The sequence below is a fragment of the Zophobas morio genome, unplaced genomic scaffold, assembly GCF_036711695.1.
Source record: "Zophobas morio isolate AGI-343-1 ecotype UQ-CSIRO unplaced genomic scaffold, CSIRO_AGI_Zmor_V1 ptg000201l, whole genome shotgun sequence".
NCBI classification, from domain to species: domain Eukaryota; kingdom Metazoa; phylum Arthropoda; class Insecta; order Coleoptera; family Tenebrionidae; genus Zophobas; species Zophobas morio.
Genome location: NW_026972305.1, coordinates 1 through 23,026, shown reverse-complemented (window position 1 = coordinate 23,026; position 23,026 = coordinate 1). Strand labels below are relative to the sequence as shown.

At 34.3% G+C, this 23,026-nt stretch overlaps 2 protein-coding genes across 2 annotated transcripts; both read right to left on the bottom strand.

The window, feature by feature from the left end:
* Positions 1 to 342: 342 nt before the first annotated feature.
* On the bottom strand, positions 343 to 2,015 carry LOC135145903 (3-hydroxyisobutyryl-CoA hydrolase, mitochondrial-like). Its single transcript, XM_064078024.1, has 9 exons — positions 1,968 to 2,015; positions 1,727 to 1,896; positions 1,604 to 1,660; positions 1,409 to 1,543; positions 1,239 to 1,340; positions 956 to 1,100; positions 777 to 900; positions 522 to 701; positions 343 to 465 (listed from the first exon to the last, which is right to left on the bottom strand). Exons 2-9 carry the CDS (start codon positions 1,881 to 1,883, stop codon positions 343 to 345), a joined length of 1,023 nt encoding a protein of 340 aa, XP_063934094.1. The 5' UTR covers positions 1,884 to 1,896; positions 1,968 to 2,015.
* Positions 2,016 to 16,128: 14,113 nt separating this feature from the next.
* LOC135145895 (uncharacterized) lies at positions 16,129 to 19,958 on the bottom strand. The gene is made up of 8 exons (XM_064078016.1): positions 18,967 to 19,958; positions 18,683 to 18,837; positions 18,436 to 18,610; positions 18,194 to 18,373; positions 17,992 to 18,146; positions 17,628 to 17,941; positions 16,471 to 17,576; positions 16,129 to 16,404 (listed from the first exon to the last, which is right to left on the bottom strand). Exons 1-8 carry the CDS (start codon positions 19,956 to 19,958, stop codon positions 16,359 to 16,361), a joined length of 3,123 nt encoding a protein of 1,040 aa, XP_063934086.1. The 3' UTR covers positions 16,129 to 16,358.
* Between the last annotated feature and the right edge of the window lie 3,068 nt (positions 19,959 to 23,026).

Here is a 23,026-nt window from a genome sequence, read left to right as displayed (position 1 = left end):
GTCATATATACTTTTTAACTATTGTGCATTAACATTTTATATTGGAGTTTCTACTACGGTGGTCGCCGTAGAGCTCATTCGCTTAGCTGCTAAGCACGCGCTGGACGCCCGAAGGGACGGCCCTTTTAGTAAGTCTGCCCGTCAGTACGGATATAACATGAAAGGAGGAAAAGTTGATGACCTCTGCACGGTAGTGGCCCACGTGACGACCGGGTAGGCAATACTCGACTTCTATTTGAATTTATACGCAAGAAAACTGTTACGTTAACCTTTTCAAATTGTAAATTAGTAAAAAAAACTCTCCTTTATTAAAAAGTTTGAACATCAAAATGGAGAAAGTAATTAGTAAAAGAATTCATTGATCATATCGATAGTGATATCGTTATAAGCTGCTGGATCCCAAGCGGGAAGGTGTCCTTTATTGATGAGTGTAGCATTGACGCCTTCTTTAAAGTCGTTTCGTTTCTTGTGATTATAAATTTAAGTTAATATAATAAGTTGGCTTTGCTTCATCTCATTACCACGCAGCGCATAGCAAGTTTGTAGTCCATCTCTAAGACTTTCTGTAGAGACATCTTCAAGCCATCTTGAAGTATTTTGACGGCTAACTTGCAACTCACCGGGCATCTTCTTTTAATTATATTCGCCTGCAAATTTGTCCATTCCGACTCGTTTTCTAATTGCTGCAATATTATTTCTAACTGGAGTTGAAGTTAGAACAACAAAAATATCTTATTTTAATAAAAATTTGCAAAAGGTAGTAGTACATAAGTTACATTATCACCCAAAAAGCATTTATTAATCTCTTCTAAGTGCGGAGCTAAGGAGTACCCGTCTTCTACGTGCTTTTGAAAAGAATCGAGTATGGAGTCGACCTGGTCACTGTTGGCCTCAGCAAGCCTTCAAAGATTTTTGTTAGTAACGTTGAACATTGAGGAAAGAATAAGTTTTGTACTCTTGCTTTAGAAGACGGAGAAGGCCGGACGATATATAATGCGTTGCAATTCCGGAGTAGTAAACATCAACACCTTTAAGATGGGCTCCTGTAAGAGCTAAGTAACTGCCTAACTGGCCTTGAAGCCTTGGTAAGAAATAGCCGGCTTGAAATTATCGATTAGACTTGGAGATGTAACATTACTTTGAATAAAAAAAATTGATAAAAAAAACTTATTACAAGCTGCATGTAAGATGAAACTCTCAACGCTTTATTTTGGCAACAATACAATTAAAAAGGCGACCTCCTACATCAGGGAACAGCCCTAGAGCAGTTTCAGGCATAGAAAACAAGGTATTTTCGGTAGCTATACGGAATCTGCCGTGGACGCAGAGGCCGGCCCCCCCTAATTTAGATTACATTTCGGTTCTTAAAAGCAGAATCTTTTCAAATTTTAACTTTATGGTTACCAACCTCCCATGGTTATACCATCCAAAATGGCAACATAAGGTTTCGTTAGTCGAGAAATTTGATAAACTAAGTCGTACTCAGACTTAAAAAATTGAGAAACTGAATGCATATCCTTTTCTTTCACAGACTGAAGCAAAGCTATTTAAGTTTAATTATCAGCTAAACAAAAGTAAATCAATGTAAACGCCCACAACTCACCTTTAATATCACCGCCGGCGCAGAAGCTTTTAGGCCCTACACCTTCACACGCCACAACTTCAAAATTATTTTTTACTTATTTATAAAACTACATAAAAAGTTGTAAATATAATTATAGAGAACTTTTCACTTTTTCATCTTTATCCCATTTATTATATATGGAGCGCAATATTGTACACATGTTTAAGGTTAGAGCGTTCAGAGACATAGGCCTATTTAATTTCGCAAGTGCTAAGTTTCCCTGCCTCAGACCAAGAACTTCTTGGGTCACTGCGAACATGGTTATAAGTAACCTTAAAAAAAAGTATTCTGAAGTTAAAAACGTAATAATTAAGTAGTGTAAGTGAATAGTAGAGCAACGTACCTTATCAAACTATCTACTAAAAACACGCCCAACTTTACTAATACTCTACATTAGCCCTGGAGGGAGTTTCTGGTATTCACAGCAATTGTGTTGCTACCATTAAAATACCATTAAAAATCCTTCAGATGAAAAAGCGCCTTCTGATTTGTTATACAACTTTTTATTTTCTATTTAAGTGGTTTTTCGGGATTGTTAAAAAGCTTTATTTCATTTTTGGATATTTAAAAAACAGTAACGTTTCATTCTTTCATAGATCAATTTATTAAAATATCATAATTTTCTTAAAGTGATTATTATTAAAATTACGCAGTACGCTACCAAACAACTTTTACTTTAAAAGCAGAAATTATTAGCTTAAAACATGAATATTTAGGCTAATTCAAGCGTTATTTTAACAGGGATACAAATTTGTGTAGCGGCCACCATGCAAGAATCTTAATAATTGCCTAAATTTCGTGTTAATGACTACTAATACTTTTTAGTAATTATAATACTCTCACTATACTATTAAATCTTTAAAGATCCCGAGTAAATATTTATAAAGAAACTTTATAAAAGATACTTTTTAGAATTATTATAAGTTTAAACAAGAAATAAATTTCAATTCTTGATAAAATGAAGACACTTCAAAGACAATAAAAGTATGAATTATAAATTTGAGGGATTTCTTAACATTAAATTTATTAATCTTTTACTTGGTATAGAAAAATTTTTTTAAGGAGCTAATTTAAATGCTATGAACCCCGGAACGGAAACACAGCAAGAACCTAACAAGCTATTTATAAACTTTCCCAAACTTTTACCTATAACGTTAAATAAACTGTAATTAACTTGAAGCTTAAGTATAAAGGAGCAGGAGTAGTAATTATATTTTGATCCCACAGCGCGGTGCTACTAGAAGCCCTGAGTAATTAACAGGTTATCATGAATAAAAGAAAACTTCAGTTACTTGAACGGCGGTCAATAAGTATATAATGGAAGTCAACTCCTGACATATTATTACAGCAATCGCTAACCTTTTTCTATGGATGGTGTAATTTTTGTCAATAGAAAAGTTAAGAAATTTCTAGTTTTGCCTTGTAGAAGCTCACTGAATTATTCACACGACTCATAACCTCTGTCATGTAAGCCAAGTCCCACAACCAATGTTTATTTTTGTGAAGTGAGCACTCATCAGGGAGTTGATCACTCTCTTCTAAACTCCCCAAAAAACTGGATATCATAAGTGTCAAAATGGAGATAGCCAACAAAGAGTGTGATGTAATGGTAATTCTCGCTGTTCTTCCCCTTCATTTGAACTTGTGAAAAAAATTTGGGCGAATTTCTTCAAAGAAGAGCCCTAACTCGAATATGGTTAATACACCAATCACTGGATTGAGAACAGAATAAAAGTTCATATTCTTGGCACTGAGAGCTTTTAATGGTTTTTAAAAACTTTGCGTTGTAAAAAATCCTTCTAACAAACTTTCAAAACCTTTTATCTTCCAGGTCATTGCCGTGGCCACATCTGTATAAACACTATCCACTTCGTCCAAATTTAATTGTCGATTTCTAATTACATCTTTCAGTTACGCAAAATATGTTCTATTTTTAGCTGCCGTATATCTTGAAGTTCTTTTATTATACAGAATTTTTTTTTTAATAAGTTGCGCAGATGCTGGGTAATATCGAGCGCAGAAAGCTTGATCTGGCATATAATTTATATTTTTAGGCTTATTTCGTATTCATTTTCGGTGGTCGTCTCAGAAAAAACTTTACATATGTGTATAAAGATATAGCAAAACTCTAAAATGTGCGCTTTAATGAAACCGTGGGGCCTTTCGAAGGTTCGTGGTTTGGCCGCCTACTTACACGTTCAAAAGAAACTGAAGTTGCATTTCGGAAAAAGACTTCAAGTCGTTCCAAGCCCAGGTAGTCATGTAACGTATCGTTTCGAGCGAAATAAGGCTTGCGGTCATTACGCAGGAGCTTGGTTTGCTGCGTCTGGAGAGGTGCAATTAACCGTCGACGGTTTTTCCTATGTCCAAGAAACAAATGCGTAGGTTATAATAGGGTGCAAACATACTTTAAAAGGCCCGGTTTATTATGCAGGAAACATCATGCTTTTAGCACACAGCAGCGGGTAGAATGCGTGAATTGCTGCTTTGACCTCAGTCGTGACGCATTCTGTGTTTCCGCTTATGTTAGTCGCTTTTCGATGACGAGGCTCAAGTATTTAGCCTGCGAAGGGTTAGAGGCGGGGGTAGCGTGATGCATCTCAAGATGAGTATTGTTTTGCTCTTCGTTCCAATGATAGTTACCTCCAGTGCCATAATCAGTTAGCAATTGTATTCAAATAGCGCTGCAGGTATTGCCGTAATAGTGAGGGGCTCTTGGATGATGCATAAATTGCAGAGACATCTGCATAGAGTGCAACGCGGGTGTGAGAGTTCGCAGGGAGTAGAATATTATGTATGCGTGGCGGGAAGAGTAGGGGCGAGAGCAGAGAACCTTGCGTCGACGGTATGGCGACAGCGCAGTCCTAACTCTCACTCGAAAGGAGCATCCCGCATAGACACGGCGCAAGTATGCTGTGGGGTTAACGGTGTACCTAATGTGCGTAGTTTGCATAGGAGACCCTCGTGTTATACGCGGACAAAGGCCTTTTCAACGTCGAAAAGGACCACGCCCGTTTATTTCTTAAATTAAAGTTCCGAATTGTCTCTCAACAAAGCGCAAAAGTTGTTGTGGCTTCGAATGACCTCTTCGGAATCCATATTGAAAATCTGGAAGCGTGTGTGTTCCTACAAACTCTTTCCAGCCTGGATAAAAGAACCACCTCCAGTTTAGCCCACCGCTGGAAGAAGGCTAATGGGGCGATATTTGCTGAGGACTACCGCAATCTGAGGAGTCTTTGGTAGCCTCCTCCGTGGCTGTTTTCCATCGCGCTGGAAGGAGCCCAGCGCCATTGCAGTTGCCAAACAAGAGAGATGGTTAAATGCACCGGTGGTAGTTTTTTTAAGCACTTCGTAGGTAATGCCTTCGGGGCTGAGTGCTTTCCGTCCGAAAAATGCAGAAACTATAACAGTGATTTTATTAGGTGAGCCCGGTTTGATAATTTCGCAGCAATGGTCGAGGGTTCCTGCGGTATTTTGCCTTCGTCCTCAAAGGTTGCCCAAGTTGGAGATACGCAATGAACAGCTAGATGGTCTGCGCTTTCCGTCACTATTACGCCATTATTAAGTGGCGGAAATGATTTGTAGTAACATTTTTAATACTTTTGACGAAGCGCCAAAAAGATTAGCCGTCCTTCCTCGGCCCCTATTGATACTTCCTGCAGTTTCACCTTTAGCAAATATTTTGAAGGGCAACCAGCTCCCTTCCAATAGGGAGGTGAGTTGTCGGCGGGGTTATGTGTAGCAGTTACCAGGCGTATGAACCGGCGACGATGTCGGTCAGGGCGATACGCGGCTTCGCGGCTAGTTGTTGCGACCGCATGGGAAGCTGTCAGTGCGCCCTCAAAACTATTAACTGTATCTTCTAAAAAATTGGGGGTCAGGTGTTAGCTATGCTTCAACCGCAGCTGTAAATTTGTTCCAGCCCGTGAATGACCGTGATATCGAATTGTTCGCTGCCACAACGCATATAAGTGCAGGAACGTGCAGTGTCAGTTACATCGCAACTCTCGTCCAAAGCAAGAGAAAAGTAGGAGCACGCGGTCCTACGTTAAAGTATTTGTTTACCAACATCTCTCTCATTTCATCTTTTCTTCACATAATAGTATTTCTTAGAAGGACGATATCATCTACCATTCTTATAATTTTTAGATCTGCTACTGTTTTAAAAAAGATTTTTAAACACATGGTTTCACTATTTCTTCAGCTGTAGAATAAACTTTTTTTTTCTATGAAGAAGCGAAATTTTATGACACTTTGACCATAGTTTCCTGCTGAGTACTAGCCCTCCTAAAAATTGTTTGATGATTAGAAAAAGATTTTTTCTTTTCCGCTTATGTAATCTGCTCTAAACTCTAAATTTATGGGAGCTTTGTATTAAAGACAGGATGCATTTAACTAAAATACCACCCCGAATTAAATTTTTTGACACGACTACACATGCATTATAAATGAGGCCTACTGGCTTAGAACGAACGCCTTTTTCAAACAGAAACTGGTGGTCCCATTCAATGTTAAATTCTCGAAGAGCAAAATCATCTTTGTACTATCTTTCCTCAGCTGAAGTAGACGGCTTGTTTAAACACATTATGGAACTATATGTCATCTTAGCACCATTCACGACGTATTCATTAATTTGCTAATCTTGCTAACAATAATTTTTTTCTCTACACCTTTTGAACACAAATTTCTTGTCTTTTTATTTTACTCACTCTCGACGTTTGTGCAATTTTAATAAAAACCATTTTGTAACGTTAGTGTTAGTTAATTTTTATTGCAACCTAGATTAAAAATAAAATAGACTTCTCCTCGCACAATTTAAATCAAAACGTGCATTTTTTTTATACAGTATTGTTCAGGATCTTGGCAACACAAAAGTACTATAGCATACAAAAAAAAACTATAAATGTTTTGGCGCTGTGTATATCTGGCTCCCCTACTTTTACCCAATATATGGCGGGTATTCTTTTACATAACTTTAGACCAGCAAAGAGTTAAAGCATTCTGCCATAAACTTTTATTAAAATTTTTAATTTTTAATTTTTAAAGGGTCTGATATATTACATAATTAATTTCCGATTTCTCATAAATCTTTTTAACTGCATATTTTGCACTAACAATAATTTTAACGATTTTCCTGAGCACCTTTATGGTTTTTGAGGCAGTATAAAAAAAATTATCAATACTAATTAAGTTAGAAAATTTTTTCTGATCTTGAGAGGTGTTGGCGTAACGCAACAGAATTTTGTATTTTACAATATATTTATAAAAAACTTCATGGTTACTAAAATCAAATAGCTTAAAGCCTAAATATATAATATATAATCTCTAATATAGAAGTTGTCAATAGAGTAAATGATACTTACTTTTAAATGAAGGTAAAATTGTAAGGTAAATAAAATTACTAAACATATGATGCAGGCAGTAAAATATTTTTTAGAAAAAAAAGCTTTGTAAGAAATATTAGGAATTTTATTTTGCCATAGCCCTAGTTTGCTACAATGGATACTTAATAAGAGAGTTGGGATTTTTTATCTATTAAGTAAAAAGCGTATTGAACTTATGAAATAACTAAATAAAAAAAATGTTGCAATATTTAATTCTACTGTTTGGAAGTGGAAAGGGTACACAGAAGTACCGACTCGATAAAAAAAACGTTTTAAGAGATAATTTGTCCGTTGTCATAAATGAGATTGCCTAGTGCATTCAAGCATTCAACTTTTGATTCTCTCCAAGTGTGCTAAAAGAGCATAGACCGTAGACAACGGGTAGAAGTCTTCTCCAGTTTTATTCCGTGAATAGATATTGAGATTCTTGATAAAAAAAAATTCGACAAAAAATAATATCGTTACTAGTAAGTGTTTACGTCATCAAAAGTTTTTGTAATTAATTTTAATAGATTTTTACAAACCACTTCGTATTTAAAAGTAGAATTTTTTAAGGACGTTAACAATGTCTTATTTTTTTTACTAGCATATGTTTTTCATAAAGTGGTGTCTTTTAGACCTCGTTCACATTACTAAGTTAAAAATTAAACGTGTTCACCCAGCGAAATTATATTTTAAAATTAACCTAAACTTTTAATTATCATTATTTCTTGCGCCAAAGTATTACGCCTGCTTGGAAGAAGTCGGAGAATCAAACTAACTTAGTGTAAATTATTTTTGACTTACCATTAGAGGAACTAAGGTCAAGCCCATTATTCTTAAAGCTTTTGGAAGGGTTGTAAGTAACCATAACTTTGACCATTTTTATGTTGTAGTGTAATAAAAAAACTGCAGGCAGGAGTGTAAAGATGTAGCTTACAATTAGGCTGCACTATGTTTCTATGAGACCTTTCAGTTGCCGTGTAATGAAAGGGTTGTTAGTCTTTTAACTTAAGATGCATTCAAAAAAAATAATAGAACTCTTACAACAAGTTGTTCACTTTATGAAAACGATAAAAAAAAGCCTAAGAAAGAGAAAAAGAATATAGCGCAGCGACTTTTTTATTAATTAGTAATTATGGCTATATTTATAATTATGAAATTTTATTATTTAAATTTGTTTTAAAAATTTCGATTAATATTTGAAAAATTTATGTTATCTCTGGTGTTGTAAGCAGCATTAGCGATTATAGTGACTTTCATTTCTTGGTAGAGAATTTTATAATTATAGTTCAAATGAAGTTAAAAGCTTTTAAATTTTTAAATAGGAAATCTGCTAAAAAAAAGTATAGTTGATATGTTATTAAGTTTGTAAATCTATTGAATAGGCTGCTGGATTTAGCATACAGCATGCTAAGTTGCCGGCCTAGGAAAAGCTTAAGGAGCCTTTTTTTTAAAATCTTGCAATTTTCATATACACAAACTGCTGTGGTACACTAATATCTGCTGAAAAGTGTAGTGGCGTAGGAAATGCCCGTTCAGGTGCTTTCAGCTATATTGCGTAGAGAACCTGTAATACTGTAGTGCTGTTCACAACATTTTTGCCTATTTCAAATTTACTAGTCTACATTTAATAAATGCTGACAAAGGTGCAAAATGCTTTTCTTTGTGTTATATTTAATTTTAAGGCCAACTGTTCAGTTTAATGTTTATGATTTAGTAATTAAATCATTGCTATCGAATATATTTATCCCTAGTATCCTACTTGTATAATCTGATCAGGTTTGTGATACTTTTTTTAGCGTAGCCTTATAAATGTTTTTGGTGTTATTAAGTATTATACAATCATTGACATTTATGCTAACTATGGTATCGAAACTTTTGCCATAAAAAATTAGTTATCGAGGTTGCTCTGCATTTATCCGTATTTTTGTAGTTCATTAAATCTTTTTGGAGTAATTTAGTATTCTTTTAAACTATATTGTGTCACTTTAATTTGTATTGCACTTCCCCCCTCTTTATCATAGAACCTTTCAGAAGCTTTTTTTGTTGAGGTAATATTTAATGAGTATAATTTTTTTGACAATGTGAATATATGTAGGTTTTTGTAATTTGTGTGAGAAAAAACTGTGGTCATATCAGTCACTCGAATTGACATATTAATTTTCGGATAAAAACAGTAGTAACCGTAGGTGTCCGTAAGTATCTTGGTGAAGAAACTTCTTGATAGTCTATGTTTTGTTGTTAAAAACTATTTGCTTTTAGTCTAGCTTTATAATTATTGTATTTTTAATGTGTAAGCATATAATGCCAAGATGGTAAAAAGTGCTTAACAGCAGTCATAGAAAAGGTAATTTTTAGAGAGCCACACGGATATACGCAGGTGGAGCAATAACTTCCTGACCTGAACGGGGAGAACAAGCATTTTTTAGATTGATTTAGATTATCAACATAGCCTCCGTGCACTTCTCCAACGATGTTCTAAGGCCGTTATGCCAGACTATTAGGTCGATTTGTCGAGGTGCTCAAAAAATTCTTTTAAAGCTTTAAAGACTAATTAACGTTCGCAAATCTCAATCCACCAAGCCACTTGAGATTTAGAAACAGATGGAAGTAGCACGGGGCTAAATTTGTCGGTTTTTAGCCGTTGCAATGAGTAAGGGGCCTTTAAGCTGGTGCAGTGCCTTAAAAAAACAGTATATAGCCGTTTTTTTTAATTTCTTCGCACTATTTTTCTAATAAGTCCGATTAAAACTCTTCTAGACCTTTTTTTCTTTTATAAAAATTATACCAAGGTTTATTTTTAAAAATGGTGGCCATAACCTTGCTAGTCGTTGCGACTATCTTTGCCTTCTTTGGAGTCGGTTCTCCAGAGCGGTCTATTTTTCGACTGTTGTTTGCTCTCAAAAGTATAGTGATGAACCCAAGTCTCATCAATAGTAATGAATCGACGAAAAAATTGTCGGATTGCGTTTATAAAGAGGCAAATATTCTGTTGACATGTCCTTTTCGACTTTGTTTTTGGTCAAGCGTCAGCAAACGCGGTACCCATCTAGCGCAAATGCTTTTACATGGTTAAATGTTCGTGTAAAATATTACGTGCTCGTTCCTTTAAGATGCTTCTACACTCTCCTTTGTCTCTCTCATTTTCACTCTGCTGTCGGTCAAAAGGACATTTTATAGATTTTTTACATCCACTCTGGCGTGGGCACTTCAATGGATCGTCCATTGCGTATACCTCATTGGTGTTCGTCCGATACAATTTAAATCCAGCAGCCCTTCTTTTAACCGTGCAGCGTTCCCTAATGTTAAATCTCGCTCCTCTTTAATTTCGTTTGCAGTTAAACTTTTAAAAAGAAAATTTAATGATCACAAGCTTTGCAAATTTTTTCAGTATGCTGATTCTCCTGAGGCGTCGATTTTGAAGGACTTCTGTCAAAGCCAATAAACGACATACTAAATAGGATTTCTATAGTAACCCGATATAGGATTAAATTAAGCAATACCTTCATAATACTGAGTATAATGACTCCGTATATTTTAGGTCCCGAGTATATCACTCCATCCTCGTAGTACTTTCGTTTTTAATACCCATGTAATAGGTTAATCGCATTCAACTAAGAATGTTTTCTCCTTAAGTAGCAATTAATCTCTACAAAAAATACCCGCTATGAAGATATATTGAACATTTGATTCGTGGACTTGGAGACTTTTTCTTTAATTGCTAATAAAAAAATGATTAGTAAAATGGAAGCTTTGTAACTGGAGTAGATTTCTTTACATTTTTTATTAGAAAACAAGTCTAGTATACAGCTAAGATGTCTTTTTTAGGTCTTAACAATCTGTCCTGTCTTTATTTTCTCCTAATAGGCATTTTGCTTGGTCAAAAAAACATAGCCATTTCAATTTTTAATAGTATCCTATCATTCTCTTAGCTAATCTAAAAATCTTATACGTAGGATAAGGTTGTTAAAAAAAAAAGATTATAAAAATCCAGCACAAATGCTTTCGCAAAATTATGGTAGGCTTTTCTTTACCAAATTATAATTATAATTTACACAGGAAAATCTATTAGTCTATTCATCACCACTTAGCCGTTTAAAAAGGAAGACTAAGGTGTCCTTAAAAAAATTGTGTTCAATTTTAGGAAAACCTAACCTCATTGAAGTCAGTAAGTATCTACACTAATAACAACTTCGACTGCTTGTGAGTAGACGTAAAAGTCTAAGCATTTGACTGTACTATTTACCTCTGGTTTCTCACATGTAATCGTAGAAAGTTGCAAGTATTATGTTTATAGGTTATATTTCCTAACTATTACACTTCGCTTTAAAATGTATTAAATGATTGTATTTCTTTTTATTTTGCTATAGACGCACATATTAAAGTGTATTAAGCTTTAATAGGTATAGAAACTTCATAAAAACTCTACCTTTAAAAAAATTTGAGCATGAAAACCAAAATATTGGGGTCCACGGCATATAGATAATACTAGTAAATACACTATTCGTCAATGCACCACCAAACCAACCCATCAAGGCGGAGCGAATGAGTACACTTTAGATACAAGTGTAATTATTTTCAATCGCTAAAAAAATGTTTTGGTGACTTTTAATTGTTAAAGCCTATATCTGTATACAACTTTTCTTAGATCCTCTAAACAGTTTTTTTTGAACAACGAATCCCTTGTTAATATACTGTTTGTACGTAAGAGCTGTTTCTGCTTACTAGCAAGAGAGTTTTTATTTCAAATAACGTATATAGTATATTTTTAAGTTTTTATGAGCTAAATTTTCGTCACTTTTTTTTTCATAACCTAAAGTAAAGTTTTGTTATTAAAATTGTTTTCTAAATTTTATTTGTTGCTATAAGAAAAAACAATCATTTTTTTTTGTTTTTATAGAGTAAACAATTTTTGATAAAGCCTGCGATTTAAGAGAAAAATTAGATTAGTGAGTTCCGAACCTTTTAAAATTAGTTCACGATAAACTGCTTTATAACTTTTTATTATTATTACTAACCCATTTATCTTGATTTTGTCGCTATCATAACTTTTAAAGGATTTAGCTCCTATAAATATTCATTTATGATCTAATTTTTTAAGACTCCTAACTTATACAAAAAAGTGGACTTGACTTGAGCTGAAGTAGCGAAGGTTAAAGTAGCTGCTTAAACTCTGTGTTTATTACTCGCCAAATTGGTATATCATTTGGATCGGGTGCCAGGGAATATCGTATATAAATATTAACTCGGTCATAAATTACTTTGCAGTGTAACTCTTAGTTGCATAATTCTTAAAGAATAGTACAAATTTTAAAAACTTACACTGTTACCCTAAAAAATTTAGAAATAGTTCTTTTTTTAAAACTGATGAATTGATGTTGAACTCAACATAAAAGGTAGGCGGGGCTAATGCAACCCACTAGTCCCCTGTGTTTTCAATAGCAGGTTTGTATACGAGCCATGTGATGTTGGAAAGGAACTAGAAACTTCTTGTTAATGGTAAAATGCTTGTAAGGTTTAAATTAAAGCATGAGATTGTATTGCAACTAAGCAATATTTGAAAAATTCGCTAGCACATTTATTATACTTATAATTGAACAATATTAGCTTAAACCAGTTTAGACTTTTCAAACCTTTCCCAAGTTTAACGGGGTTTGCCACAGTAAGAATGCCCACTGGGATACCGCCAGAGCGCGCTTTTTAGCTAAAATTATATACTCACCGTTTACGATTATAATGTTTAACCCCCATCCCCTTTAAAGCATTAAATTTGCTGGCGTAATGACTAGAGACTGCAAGGTGTTTGTAGTTGACTTGTGTAAATATACATCTAAAAGCGAAGTTTTTTTATTTTTTAGGTGTCTTCGTTCTCACATAATGATTAAAAAAAATATGCTAATTATAGTGCCTGTATACTTCAGCATGGCGTTAGTAATGAAATCACCATTCTTTTTTATTGTTGTCATTATATAGCCCAATCTATGAGATCCAAATTCCACGAGTTCACATGTTGCATTATCCACCAAAAACCTTTCGTAATTTCCTTGGCAATCGTTACTTGTATAATAATAATCGAGTACTATCTCGTTCTCGTCTTCGAATGCTTTAAAATTTTGGTGGCAACTATTAGTAATATTATAGCAATTAGTGTTACCTAAACAGTTAGGATGATGATTTATACAAAGTTTAGCACTTGGGTAAACTTCAATAGCGAAAACGGTTATTACAGTATATAAAAATTTAAATTTTGCAATCATAATTACTTTTTTTAGAGTAGTTTTCCTTCTTCACCCCTGGCAATATGAATTTTCTCCTGTTCCTTTCGTTGCTAAATGCTTCTTAAATAGTAAAATTGTCCGGCTCCTATACCTATATATGGCAAGCTTGAATTAAAAGCTTTTTATGTGACGTAAACATGTACTGATAGTTATAAGGCATTTTAGGTAAATTAATGTTAAAAGAATGAACGGAGGGGAATAAATTTTCATGATATTTAAAAGATTTGCGTTCTTAATTTTTATAATTTACTCTTGTCCCGTAAATATTTTAATTAAAACTTTTCTTTTTATTTAAATTAGCTGTTCAAAATATACTGTCGCTATAAGATTTACTGTTAGAGTATTAAACATTTTAAGTATTGCTTTCATAAACACTTGTTTTAGTTCGTGCCTTTATGATCTTATAATTTAACTAACAAAGTATTTTAGTTGTTTTAATGTTTGCTTTACAATGTTTGTTTAGTATTGGTGGACATTAAATGTTCACCCCCTTTTAATTTTTTCTGTTTACACATGTATATTTCATTTTAAAAAGGTGTTAAATTTATGTTAGAAAAGCTGCGCACTTATCTGCTTTTCTATTATATGTTAGTGTGAAACAGGAAACTAACCTTGACTCAAGAAATTTAAACTGAATTGATGCATCTTTCTTCAGAAATATTATTAAAGAACCACATAATATACAAACAAATACAATAACCAAAGAAAACCCGAAAAAATCATAGTCTAGAGTTTATAACAGGGACATTTCAGGTCCAATGGAGTAAGTGATAGGGTTTATAAAGTTTTTAAATAATATTTTTAAATTGTAGCAATAAATGTTTTAAACTAATCAGAAAACAATAAATTTAATTCAACATATTAAAAAGGCGTGGACCTTTACATTAAGAACCACGTTTTATGCTGTTGCAAGTTATGGTTGTAATCAAGCCGGATAGTGTTGTCAATATCGAAAGTCTTCAGCTTTAGTTGCCCATGGTGGTCTGTTCTTTTATACGAATTTTGATCACATATATGAGTTTTCTTACGGATCTTTAAAGTGGTTACCCCTTAACCTTATAAGATTTTAACTTTTTATGTTCCGTTGTAAGAAAGTGTCCTTGCCACCAATTAAAAAAGGGAGCATAACAGGAATTATTAATTTGGAATAGCCCAATAATTATATGAGCTATAAAGAGAGTGTGCGACTATACCATACAGAAAGGGTTCCTGAGTTAAGGTGTGTACATATAACTATGAGGCTATGTCAACCCGGGGCTTCAATCTTCTGGCGGGCGCAAGCTATTTCAAAAAGTTTTTCATCAAGCATTCTCTTTAGTGTTACGTTAGAGACGCTATAGTTACTCAATAAGAACTACGGGTACTAGAGTAAAACTAAGAACCAGTGGTATTGTATATTCTTAATTTATCAAACTAATTATGGACATTAATTAATAGCGACGACTGCCACCCATAAACGGGTTTACTTAGTACTTAAATTCGCAAACCTTTTAATGAGAATTCCAAACTTGACTTTTATGGTAAAGCTAAGCTGTTCAGTTAATAACTCAAGCAAATACTTAAATCTTTGTGTTAAAAAAAGTTTAATACTTTTGAAAAGATAAAAGTGCTGTAAAAAATGTACCGAAGTATTGGTATCGTTGCAGCCCTACGTCAATTATAATTACTAATAAAGGCTCCTGAACTACTTTTCAAACAAGTTTTCTGCTTACAGTTTCATAGAAAGCTTACATTGAAAAGGTCAACTTCAAGTTGAGACTTGCCCGTATTATCGTACTTTAAGAGAGCATAGATTGTTGAGCGAAGTAATACTTATCGGGCCCTCTCTTTTTATATTGGTTTTAAACAATAAAGGCCTCTAAAAGAGGTGCCTAACATTTTTTGTAAGCAATTATTTCCATACCTACTTTAATAAAAAAGTTGGTAGCAGTTCAATACAATTGTTAAAATGGCCAATATATTAAATAACTTATATTATTTTCTAACTCTGTTAATAAAAAGAGCTTACTTTTTTAATTTTTTTAAAAAAAAATTAAACTAAGAAAACCAACCTATCTCCTTAAGTTCTGTTTTTTATTGCTTTTTGCTGGACAAGAGAATACTTTTACGTTTCTTTTTCTTAAATTAAGCTAATACTTTCCTCAAAATGTGGGTGTGTTTCAAAAGCCCCCTCACTTCAAAACCTGTAAGTAAAAAATTTAAAAATCATAACTCAAAACTTTCCGAACAATGTTTGTTTTGCTGTATTGTTTATACTTAAAGTACATTTATATTTCGAATGAGTCAAAGAAGGTGGACAGTTGGCAATCCTCAGGTTGATCTTCAAAATAAAAGAGAGGCCAACTCTTAGTTTAACGTAGTGATGCCAAAATCATAAAAAATAAAACGAAAAATCAGTAAAATTGCGCGTTTGTAAATACTGCATCCCGTATATGGAGGTACACAACTGGCAATCCTATATTGTTTAATATAAAGTTGGCCTACAAGAAAAGTTTTGCTAAAGTATAGATCACCCGTAGTAACACCAGAACCATAATACAATTTTAACAATTTTTACAAAATCAGTAACGTTGCACGTTTATCATAAGTATAAGGCTACCATATGGAACTGCCCGCAAATTTGTAATAATGCATATTACTATATAGATAAAAGTCTCCGCTAAAGTCAATACTTCTATACGGCCTATAAAACATAGTCTAAAATCGTAACTTTGCAAAGGGCATAACAGCGCACATAAACGTATATAAGGAAGACTATATTATTGTAACAATAATTTTATAAGTTTTAATTAGAAAAGGGATATACAGATAGGTACAAAGCCTTTCAATTTGACCAGTCAGGAAATTATATTCAAGAAATTAACTCAATCGTACTAGAGTACAATAAGAATCGGAGAACCGAGTGGTTTAAGTTTCGCTTGCTCAGCCTTCAGAGACTATAAAAGAAGAAAAAAGTTCAACTATAGCGCAAAGACTTGCAGTTGCGCTCCTCGCATACGCACATGCTATGCTGGCTTAACAAGAGCCAACTTAGAAGCGGTGAGAGCGGGTATTGTAGGCTAATATCATAGTTGGCCTAAAATTTATAATTCAAGTTTCAGAATTCCGCTCACCATCACTATCAAGACGACCACTTCTATAGGTAAAGTTACAATGAGTTTTTGTTATTAGCTGAAGGGAATATCATAAAAGAAGGTACGACCGAGAAGTGGACGCGGTAAAAGAAGCGTACTCAGAAGAACTTGACTTTAGTACGCTTCCTAGTAATTTCGATGAAGTGAGTAACCGAGAACCAGTATCACCGGATTCACACGTATCCCCCGCGTTGCTGCCTTCCCGGTGGATCGCCGCAAAGTCCTTTACTTCGGTGGTAGGCAAGGGGGTATGCCAGTCACAGCGGGGGCGCCACTGAGATAAAGGCGCCAGGTACGGAGGAAGGAAGGGGCTCTCATTGACGCAAGAAGGCGATATCGGTTCTACCAACCCGAAAAGCGAGTAATCATTGCGGCGCTCTGAGGTTGTGCAACCCCCTGGAGAAAAAGAAAACGCTTTAAAGTAATTTACATTGAGGGCGGAAGAAGGAATTTCTTGAGCGGATTTAGGGGATAGGCCGGGCTCATAAGTGTTTGGTAGGGCGGCAGTTTGACAAAGATGAACCAAGTCGTCATCCTCGCTTTTCGTACAAGCAGAGGGTATATGCGGAAAATCTTTTTCGTTGAAAGGGAGAACGGGAGAGGAATATATGGCAGATAAGCTTGGAGGGGAGACAGTTTCGTTAGTAACGGGATCATGGTGCTCTAAAAGATGAGGAGGTGCTACATAAGCACTAGCGGCGTGAAGGAGGTCAGCGCCATCATCGTCATCGGCTTCTACATAACTTTGCTTACTGCCGTCAAGTTCTGCCTCGCTGGTTTTAAATGCGCTGGCAGCGCTTAAACAGTCTTTGCGACTATCGGCAAGCGTTACGCCCACATTAAGGTTTCCATAAAGCTTTTCTCCAAAAGATTCAAAAAAAATTGGCGAAACGGCACTACTGAGACGACCAGGCCCCAAAAATAAGTCACGGCAGTCAAACTTCTGTATGGCCCATTGGGCAAATGCTACAAAACACTGAACGCGGATGTGAAGAGGTTCCTCGGTGGGTTTCCCGTCCATCACGTACTTACTAACAGCAGTAGATAGTGGCGAGAAGCCTTGAAGCTCGATGTCTTCCGGAAGAGGCGAGGGCTGCCGCCAGAAGACCGTGACAGAGAGCAGTAGATCTTTGGGTAGTTTAAAAGCGAGTGGCAAAAAATGAATCATCGAAGCCTAAAAAAAAAAGTAAAACGGAAACTCGACCTTGTGGGTAGAAAAACGTACCAAACTAGGAAGCAAACGACGATTCAACAACTGACGTGAGCGCTCATGGGGAGGCCACCAGGCATCACAGGACCAGCGCAGCCAATCAAAAAACACTTTCAGAGATGACATAAACGGCGGATGGTCGCCGCGGTTCTTTTGCTTGGGCATTCTGCGTCTGTAAGGAACTCTGTTGTCGGGGGGATCCGAGTCATTGCTGCTCTCTAGCTGAGCAGCCGTTTGAACAAACTTTGAGGTCGATGTCAGAACTGTCGCCATGAAGTTAAAGATAAATTCAGTAGCAAAATCCCGACGAAGAGAATAAGTCTCTATGACTGTTGTGAAAGATTATGAAAAAGACAAAAAGCTCAAACGGTCGAAGAACCGGTGGGAACAGTGTCTTTCCCGTAGCCGTAAAAGAGCGATATATTAATAATAACAAGCTGAAACATGGTACTGCTGCAGATGGCCTTCTTCTTTATAGCAACCAGCAATTTAGTCAGAAGCTGCTTCATGGGCACGCGGAGTGATTCAATGCTACTAGTGATAAAAGTGAGCAACGCTACAGTCTGCGCTAATATTACCACCTTTCCCCGTGAAAAAAGCGACTGTGAAGTTCCAGAAACGCCTGAAGAAACTCTTGCAGTGCTGGTGCTTTCTTATAATTCCGATGTCTCTCTATACAAGAAGCTTTTCCTGTCTTAAAGCCCTCAAAAACTTTTTGCAAGTTCCACTTAGCAGTTTCAAAAGGCTCGGCAACCAGCAAACTGTAGCAGAGAGCGAAAGCGTAGAAAGAAGCACACGGCAACGTGGTCTCTTATATAAAAACCTCCGACAATAGCGATACACAGCACCGCAATAATCCTCAGAGTACGTGTTCAAGACAGCCAGTTGATTGTGTGGAAGACCATTGATGGATAAAAGTCCAAGAGCTTGTAAATAGTAATCTCGGCTTATGATAAAATCTTTCGAGGTTACTTCACAACTGACCTCGAAATAACGAGCTAAAACAGTACATAGTGGATAAAAAAGTGAGACGTTTATTATTATAGGAAAATAAAACTTTTTAGTAGTACCAAGATCACCGAGATAAATTAAACAACGGTGGACGCTTAAAAGAGCTGGATAACGGCTTGCAGCAGTGGGCTGTTCATAAGTGGGACACTCGGAAAACCCGACAGAATCAAAGGAGACCAGTGAACTAAAGTGGAGATCAAAGCAACGGGCGAGTCTATAAAATAGAGTTAAGTTTTTAAGTTTACCTAAAAATTTAAAATTTAAAATAAAAAATCTAAGATAGGAAGCATGCCTTGGGCAATTATATAAGCATGGTAAGAAATAATAGCTTATAATAGAAAACCTTTCAGCTAAGTAAGTATAAAACCCTACAGCTTCGTTGAGTAAACCTCGAAAACAACGACATAATCTTGATAACTCTAGAATTTTATTTTGAAGAACTAAAGCTTTCGAAGCAGTTGTCAAACAAGTCGGATCACTAGACATCACTTCAGATTTCCGTAAAGACTCAATACTTAAAGAAATTTCTCTAATTGTTTTACGATATTCTTCAATAGACTTATGAAAACAAAGTTTCCAAAGTTTTTTATCCACATCGTTTTCCACAGCGAAGTCAAAATCCAAAAATATTATTTTTGATAGAGTAGAGATTAAACGACTTCTAAGTGTTCGCATTTCAGGGTCAACGGGATAGCGACTTTCCTGAAAATAAGCAACTTGCTGACTCGCTAGATCCTCAGCTTCAGCAAGCAACAATAACGGATATTCTAAAGTATTAGAAGGGGTAGAAGCGACGTCGTGTAAATGTACTTGTAATTGGTTTAAAATAAGTTCATTCTCTAAACTACTTGAAGTGACAGTACTAGGAACAACGGCATCGCCGCTAGGGATATCAGTACTAACACTACCCTTCGTACTTCCTTTATTACTACTATAATTATTAACAAGTTCATTGTTGTTGGTGCTGCTGGTGTTAAGATTATTATTATTACTACTATTATTTTCATTATTATTATAAGGTTTACTATTATACTTACCGCCAGCAATAGCAATGTTGTTATTAGAAGCATGTAAGGCGTTAAGACTATTACTATCATGTTTTTTACAGTATGAACCATTTTTCGTGGTCAATACAGAGCTTAATAAATTAATGGAACACTCATCAGAGCCATTCTGAAGGCGCCAAGTTTTAACTACTTTACGATTCCTATTACTTTTTAAATAAACATAATTACTGGAATTATTGTCTTGAACTTCAGTTTTCTTTAACTCAACGCCCCAACCCCTTGCGCTAACGCTGTTTGTTAAAGTCGACTGTGGCGAAGAGGCGTACATATTACAAATGTACAAGGCAAAAAAACTACAGAAACAACAAGATCTATGTATAATAGTAAAAATTAAATATTATAGAAACAATATAAACATTATATTGTTTTATAAATATCGTGGTAAGAAATATACCTAACTTTTAGCGTTTTATCAAAAATATTAGCCCAAAATTCCAAGTAAAGATTGAAATTAACACAATTAGATACAGCCGAGGAAGGAGCGTAACAACTCCGCTAAAGCACTTCCGGGTTTGAAGCACGCGAAGTAGTTTCCGATCGCTCAATTTAAAATTATATTATTTAAAAATTCTAACGTTCGATTGCTGCAATTAAGGTTAATTTAGGTTAATTGGCCCTGCCTAATGTGAAACATTAAGCTCCTGTAGCCACAACTGATTGGTCCAAACGTTTGTTTGGTCACCGCATGACCTTTTTTTCCTGTAATTATTTCTGTCGTGGCGAAGGGTTCTGTGCTTTACTGTTTGGTTTATGAAATTTTCTTTGTTAGTTAAGATTAGTAAGAAAAGGAAGTGAATTAAGCTTTACCTACACCTATGCTTCCTTTACCTTTTTCTGTATGTGTTGTAGAGTATAAGTAGCTTTTTTGGTTTAAAGCACTGTTATGATGCGTACTATAATAATCTTGCAAAGTTTTTACTTCATCTAAAGATAATTATTTTCAGTTTTCAAGAATTGTAAAGTTTGCGAAAAGTGCATTTTTGAGACCCTCGAAATCGATGATAAAGTATTTTAGTAAGGTTAACAAACAAACCTATGAATATGTAGAAGCAAATACGGTCTAAAGTAAAGCTCAACTATTAAAAAAATTGTTACGTATGTATAGGAGTATAACTTTTTTTGTTATAACTCCACAACACTTTTCAGCTTCTTTTAACTTGATTTCATTATATAGTTAATAAAAGAGTACAATTGAGCTTGTAGGTAAAAATGTAGGAATCATGGAAAGCTAAACCTGTAAGTTGGTTAGCACACATTTCCGGTTCTTCTGACTAAGGGTGAACATCATACGTAGCCACTACTTGAGTAATTATTTCAATTTTTTAAGCCTTTTTAAAACCTCTTAAATCGAGTTAGCTAAAGCACCACTAGTCTATGGTTGATTTCGTACAATATAACTAAGGAGGCCTTTAATTTATAATTATACGTTTTGAAGTTTTAGCCTTTAAGATTTAAGGTAAACGTAGGGTGTCTTATTTATTTTAAAAATAAGAACATTTTACTAAATAATTATAAAGAAGCCTTCTTCCTGCCTTTTGTTCCACGGCAACGCTTCTATATGCTTAAGTAACTTTTACCCCCAGAAAGTTAATTTTAAACTATTCACTTAAAAGCTTACGCAAATGCATTGTTAAGTCGAGCGCAGCTTGCTTAGTCTTGGTATAAGCACTTGTTCGAATTAGCCGGATAGTATCACCCCCGCCCTCAACTTTGTATTTAATTGTTATCCCTATTTAGCTTAGAAACAGCAAAACTAATATGTATATTTAGTATAACTGTACAAATTGCTCAAACTAAGTTTAAAAAACTGAAAATTAAATGAAATAACAATAACTGGCTGATTTTTACGGTGCCCTAACATGTTATAGTAAGCACTATACGAAGTACAGGAAGGTTTAGATAAATAAGTAAAGGAATTCAACAATTTTCATTCTTTTTTTATAAAATATGAACATTATAGAATAGTGTAAGATAAGAAATCCTTACATAGATTTTTTAATTTACAATAAAAATTTGAAATAAAAAAAAAATTATAAGCTGCCCTTGATGGTTGGGACCCATCAGTAAAGCGTTTAGTATATATTAGTTTTCCCAAGTGAACGTCCACCTTAAGGGTCTAGGAATCATTTATTAAGGTATCGAATTAACAGTATAAAACTCTACGTTTCTACACCATTATTTCTCTGGTTTATCAAAAAATATCTTGTAACATGTTTTATTTAATATTAACCAAGTAAGGCTTCTTGTTTGACATTAAAAATTATAATAATTATCCTTTCAGAATCAGCACAACTTATACATATCTCAACGGTTTTAAAAAATGTTTACATTTGTACAAACTAGGGTTCTGATAAAAGCAAAAGAGTAAAAAAAGTTTAAATATGTTATTAAAATTTTTTTATGTTATTTAGTTAATATGTACTGATTTTACTTAACTCGCTAAGCTGTTTTTTATATAACTATCTATAAGATTTCCATTTTTCTCTACTTTACGTCGTATTATTTTTAGGTTGCTCTTAAATACTTAACACTTACATAAATTTAAATATGTGATTAGAATTTAACCAGAGAACTGCTCATTTATTTATAAAACTACTTAATTAATTTTACCAATACAAAGTTATGTAAAATATATTACAAACCTTTAGTTTAAGCAAAACTAAACATTTTAGTAATATTAATGATTATATTAAAACCAAGCTTTGGAAACAGTAGGTTTTTTGAAAACCGTTGAATTAATAAAGTATCTATTGTTTAAAAATTTTTAAAAGCTAAACCTTAATATAAAAATTAACATTTGTTAAACTATGTCACTTATAAATTATAACTGGATCAAGAAGACTATATATAATATTAGAAAATTTAAATAATTACGAAAAGTGAAAGCTTTTCTAGAAAAGAATTTATTAATGCAGCATGCAAGCATTGGATTACCTAATAAAAATTAATAACTAATGGTAAAAATTTAAGAAGATGAAAGTTACTGTTTATGGACAATAAAAAAGTATGATTAATTTAAAGCGATAAAATTTTTGTGAATTAAATTTATTGAGAAGAGGTTGAAGCTAAAAATGGAAAAATGGCGCTAAGTCGTACTAAAATTGGTATAGTTAAAGGGAAGAACTTTTCAAAACTAGCTCCAAATTTTTTTTTTAGAAACTTTTTAAGAAAACTGCTTAAGAGCCCTCAAAAAAGTTTCCAGTCTTGCTACAATGTTATCCAGAAACTCTAATTTAGAGCAATTTCTTGGAGAACCTAAAGGAGAAGTATGTTTTTCTCTTTTTTGTTAACATATATAAGTTAAATAGTGCTTAAAACTGCCATGTTAAAAATATT